At 36.6% G+C, this 6,516-nt stretch overlaps 1 protein-coding gene across 1 annotated transcript in view; it reads right to left on the reverse strand.

The window, feature by feature from the left end:
• Positions 1–5,559, reverse strand: part of LOC117328693 (fibrillin-2-like) — a 66,922-nt gene extending 61,363 nt beyond the window's left edge. The window contains exons 1-4 of the mRNA XM_033886181.1: positions 5,422–5,559; positions 1,269–1,442; positions 814–978; positions 160–495 (exon numbers count right to left, since the gene is read on the reverse strand). Of these exons, the coding sequence (XP_033742072.1) occupies positions 160–495; positions 814–978; positions 1,269–1,442; positions 5,422–5,512 (766 nt within the window). The 5' untranslated portion in view covers positions 5,513–5,559. The remainder of the gene's footprint in view (positions 1–159; positions 496–813; positions 979–1,268; positions 1,443–5,421) is intronic.
• Between the last annotated feature and the right edge of the window lie 957 nt (positions 5,560–6,516).

A 6,516-nucleotide genomic window follows, 5' to 3' on the forward strand; every position in this document is an offset into this window, starting at 1 on the left:
TTAAACAGATATTGAAATTTCGGGCTAACACTGATAGGGTACGAAACTACTCTCTACGCATGTGTAACAAACACTTACGTTTGATACATTGTAACAAACACTTACGTTTTATACATTGTAACAAACACTTACGTTTTATACATTGTAACAAACACTTACGTTTTATACATTTTGGAGCTACAGGAGCTACCCACTGGTAGTTCTTACAAAAATAGTAGCGCGTGAGGTTGTTTTCGATGACGTAACCAGGATCACACGTGTAGTTGGTGACGAGGACGTAACTCCGCCTCTGTTGGTTATAAAGGTATCGGGGTGACGCTGTCCCATGTTCTATTTCCGGTGGAGCTTTGTAGCGGTACCGGAAACACGTGTTGTCACTAACACGTAGGTTTGCTGCAAAGTCAATGGCGGAGACATTGAAGGCCAGTGGATCTCGTACATGTCTGCCAGGGAGGTTCCGGTTTTGAGGATCGGCTCGTGTCCGCACAGAGGACCCTGGTAATACAAACTTAATTCGTTTTGAATTACAGTAAAGCGATCTATGAAGAAACAGTCATATTCCAAGTATTTTTGTACAGGAAACTGCTAATAAATCTAAATATTACTATCATTATCAGTTAGTAAGTGCTCATTAAGGTAAAAGGTCAAGTCATGTTAAAAGGTCAAGTCAAGTTAAAAGGTCAAGTTATGTTAATAGGTCAAGTCAAGTTAAAAGGTCAAGTCAAGTTAAAAGGTCAAGTTATGGTAAAATATCAAGTCATGACATATTAGAATTACATCTATATGATATAACGTGTTTTGCACGTGACTCACCTACACATGACGGGAATGGTTTTGTCCAGTTTTGACCGTTACAATAAGCCTGTGATTGTCCAATCAGATAGTGACCACGCCCACACGAGAAGTGTGCCACCGCCCCCTCCATCTCCAGACGCACGTGCATGTTATGGGGCACTCTTGGGGGATCGCACCCGGTGGCTAAAGGATCAACATATTAAAGTAAGGGGAATGACCGAAATAAAACTGGTCGACATTAGGGTATACACAAGGTTGCTCAGTGAGAAAAGGTACAATTGATATATATAACATAAACATAGTGCGAAACTGCTAGTTGATATGTAATTCGTTACTGTATCTGTTTTAATATGAAATTCGTTACTGTATCTGTTTAGATATGTACATTTGAACGACTTTGACTAGAGTGACAGATATAAAAGGTTAAACTATTTAGAACTACTTTGACAGATAAAAAGGAGCTGTGAGATTACCTACGCATTTAGGTTTCTCGATGGTCCATCTTCCCTCCTCTGTAATGCACGCGCCGAATGTCTCTCCGTTTGCGAAGAATCCTTCTTCACAGATATACTCGATAAGGAGATTGGGGCCCCACACCACCACTTGTCCGTACTGGAGGTCACTAGGGGGCGTGCACACAGCCATTTCTAAAGCAGACAAGATTTAAAATGATACATTCTACACAGGTCTATGGAGGATACATACAAAATGTTACTACACAATTCTATAAGGGACATATACCCGAGGTTACTACACAATTCTATAAGGGACATATACCCGAGGTTATTACACAATTATATAAGGGACATATACCCGAGGTTACTACACAATTCTATAAGGGACATATACCCGAGGTTACTACACAATTCTATAAGGGACATATACCCGAGGTTATTACATAATTATATAAGGGACATATACCCGAGGTTACTAGACAAATTCTATAAGGGACATATACCCGAGGTTATTACATAATTATATAAGGGACATGTACCCGAGGTTACTACACAATTCTATAAGGGACATATACCCGAGGTTATTACACAATTCTATAAGGGACATATACCCGGGGTTACTACACAATTATATAAGGGACACATACCCGGGGTTACTACACAATTCTATAAAGGACATATACCCGAGGTTATTACACAATTCGGAGGTTACTACACAATTCTATAAGGGACATATACCCGAGGTTATTACACAATTCTATAAGGGACATATACCCCGAGATTACTACACAATTCTATAAGGGACATATACCCGAGGTTACTACACAATTCTATAAGGGACATATACCCGGGGTTACTACACAATTCTATAATGGACACATACCCGAGGTTATTACACAATTCTATAAGGGACATATACCCGAGGTTATTACACAATTATATAAGGGACATATACCCGAGGTTACTACACAATTCTATAAGGGACATATACCCGAGGTTACTACACAATTCTATAAGGGACATATACCCGAGGTTATTACACAATTCTATAAGGGACATACACCCGGGGTTACTCTACAATTATATAAGGGACATATAAACGAGGTTATTACACAATTCTATAAGGGACATATACCCGAGGTTACTACACAATTCTATAAGGGACATATACCCGAGGTTACTACACAATTCTATAAGGGACATATACCCGAGGTTACTACACAATTCTATAAGAGACATATACCCGAGGTTACTACACAATTCTATAAGGGACATATACCCGAGGTTATTACACAATTATATAAGGGACATATACCCGAGGTTACTACACAATTCTATAAGGGACTTATACCCGTGGTTACTACACAATTATATAAGGCACATGTACCCGAGGTTACTACACAATTATATAAGGCACATGTACCCGAGGTTACTACACAATTATATAAGGGACATATACCCGAGGTTACTACACAATTATATAAGGGACATATACCCGAGGTTATTACACAATTCTATAAGGGACATATACCCGAGGTTATTACACAATTATATAAGGGACATATACCCGAGGTTACTACACAATTCTATAAGGGACATATACCCGAGGTTACTACACAATTCTATAAGGGACATATACCCGAGGTTATTACATAATTATATAAGGGACATATACCCGAGGTTACTAGACAAATTCTATAAGGGACATATACCCGAGGTTATTACATAATTATATAAGGGACATGTACCCGAGGTTACTACACAATTCTATAAGGGACATATACCCGAGGTTATTACACAATTCTATAAGGGACATATACCCGGGGTTACTACACAATTATATAAGGGACATATACCCGAGGTTACTACACAATTATATAAGGGACATATACCCGAGGTTACTACACAATTATATAAGGGACATATACCCGAGGTTACTACACAATTCTATAAGGGACATATACCCGAGGTTACTACACAATTATATAAGGGACATGTACCCGAGGTTACTACACAATTATATAAGGGACATATACCCGAGGTTACTATACAATTATATAAGGGACATATACCCGAAGTTACTACACAATTCTATAAGGGACATATACCCGAGGTTACTACACAATTCTATAAGGGACATATACCCGAGGTTACTACACAATTCTATAAGGGACATATACCCGAGGTTACTACACAATTATATAAGGGACATATACCCGAGGTTACTACACAATTCTATAAGGGACATATACCCGAGGTTACTACACAATTCTATAAGGGACATAAACCCGAGGTTACTACACAATTATATAAGGGACATATACCCGAGGTTACTACACAATTCTATAAGGGACATATACCCGGGGTTATTACACAATTCTATAAGGAACATATACCCGAGGTTACTACACAATTCTGTAAGGGACGTATACCCGAGGTTACTACACAATTATATAAGGGACATATACCCGAGGTTACTACACAATTCTATAAGGGACATATACCCGAGGTTATTACACGATTATATAAGGGACATATACCCGAGGTTACTACACAATTCTATAAGGGACATATACCCGAGGTTACTACACAATTATATAAGGGACATATACCCGAGGTTACTACACAATTCTATAAGGGACATATACCCGAGGTTACTACACAATTCTATAAGGGACATATACCCGAGGTTACTACACAATTCTATAAGGGACATATACCCGGGGTTACTACACAATTCTATAAGGGACATATACCCGGGGTTATTACACAATTCTATAAGGGACATATACCCGAGGTTACTACACAATTCTATAAGGGACATATACCCCGAGATTACTATACAATTATAGAAGGGACATATACCCGAGGTTACTACACAATTCTACAAGGGACATGTACCCGAGGTTACTACACAATTCTATAAGTGACATATACCCGAGGTTACTACACGATTATATAAGGGACACATACACACAGTTACACAGTTAATATCGTGAGAATGTCGTGTTCCATCATCATAAATCATCTCTCGACATTGCCATTTACCACTGCCACTTCATAGCTCACATCTTTTTGCTATGTCACATGCTGATGATGTCACGTGATTACAATATCTTACGTTAAATACAGAAAACGCATGCAGCATAACGTACTATTATCATGAAACGGTCGTCATGTCAATTGAATGTGAATCTACATAACTGTGTATACATGTTAACATTTAAACGTTATTTTTAGGATGTGGTGCAGTGGTATATGGTCTGGATATTTCTGGCTAGACGATTACACACCATAGATAGTGAGTTCGAGGCCCGGTCAGAGCAACACTTTTCCAATTGTCTTCCTTCGGCATTTTTGTTACTATGTTATATGTCTAATTATAAACACATGTTGCAGAACATTAAGATTATAGATTTCTGTCATATTGGTACTGTGTTTAATATATAAACAAATGGTTACAATGTGATATATTTGTGTGTATATCCGGTGACAAAGCTATATATTTGTGCAATATCCGGTTAGAAAGTGACATATTTGTATTTATCCGGTTACAAAGCTACATATTTGTGTGTATAACCGGTGACAAAATTACATATTTGTGTATATCCAGATACAAAGCTACGTATTTGTGTACATTGTATATATCCGGTTACAAAGTGACATATCTGTGAACATATCCGGTTTCAAAACTCCATATCTATGTACTGTATATATCCGTTACAAAACAGCATATTTGTGTATATCCGGTTACAAAGCTTAATATTTGTGCATATCCTGTTACGAAACAACATATTTATGTGTATATCCGTTTACAAAACTGCATATTTGTATCCATATCCGGTTACAAACAATGCGATAGATGATGTTATCCGATAAAAGTGACGTATTAGAAACGCTGTTGTCGCATTTAGATAGAATTCAAAGTATTCGTGTATTTGTGTATTTACCACGAACTTCGTTTTGTTTCCAATGCTGTCGAGAGAAAGGATGCGGAGTGTCAGATGTCAAATAAACAGCCTCCTATTCTGCAGGGTTAAATTACACATTGAAATGCTACCGGATACAATAATGTGCTGTTTGAATGTAAAAGAAAGTTATGAAATAAAATGTCCATGATTTTGTATTGTCCTTTTGACCCCTCCCAATCTGTCTTGACCTATTGACTTACCTGCCGCTTGCATTTCCGGGGAGGTGGAGAAAACATAATAGACTGTCGCTAGCAGATGGGATAAAATCATGTCTAACATGGAGATCGCCATTTTGAATCCAGCCACTTACAAAAAAATGTCTAGTTGTAGTGGCCGTGAGAGGTACAGTACGACGGGGAGAGTTCAATGGGGACTAAGTGGCCACTTCCGGTTACTGTAGGGTGACGTGAGGAAGTCATGTGCGTTTGTGTAAGTTATTGTCAGCTTCATCTTGTACAGAGTTTTCAATTGTGTAGGGCCACTCTTTTGTTGGAATCAGCTTAAGATGTTTCTCATAGAATTATATTTTGTCTTAACCATGGAGTATTCACTGTAAAAATTTCTCATTTAATCTGCCTGTGTGTGAAATGTTGATTTTATCAGTTAAATTCTATAAACTACGATATCAGTAACATTCTGTAAACTACGATATCAGTTACATTCTATAAACTACGATATCAGTTATATTATATAAACTATGATATCAGTAACATTCTATAAACTACGATATCAGTAACATTCTATAACCTACGATATCAGTTACATTCTATAAACTACGATATCAGTTATATTATATAAACTATGATATCAGTAACATTCTATAAACTACGATATCAGTAACATTCTATAACCTACGATATCAGTTACATTCTATAAACTACGATATCAGTTACATTATATAAACTACGATATCAGTAACATTCTATAAACTACGATATCAGTAACATTATATAAACTACGATATCAGTAACATTATATAAACTACGATATCAGTTACATTCTATAAACTACGATATCAGTAACATTCTATAAACTACGATAGCAGTAACATTCTATAAACTACGATATCAGTAACATTCTATAAACTACGATATCAGTGACATTATATAAACTACGATATCAGTTACATTATATAAACTACGATATTAGTTACATTCTATAAACTACGATAGCAGTAACATTCTATAAACTACGATATCAGTAACATTCTATAAACTACGATATCAGTTACATTCTGTAAACTACGATATCAGTTACATTATATAAACTACGATATCAGTAACATTATATAAACT

This window comes from Pecten maximus, chromosome 6 (genome assembly GCF_902652985.1).
Source record: "Pecten maximus chromosome 6, xPecMax1.1, whole genome shotgun sequence".
Lineage (NCBI taxonomy): Eukaryota > Metazoa > Mollusca > Bivalvia > Pectinida > Pectinidae > Pecten > Pecten maximus.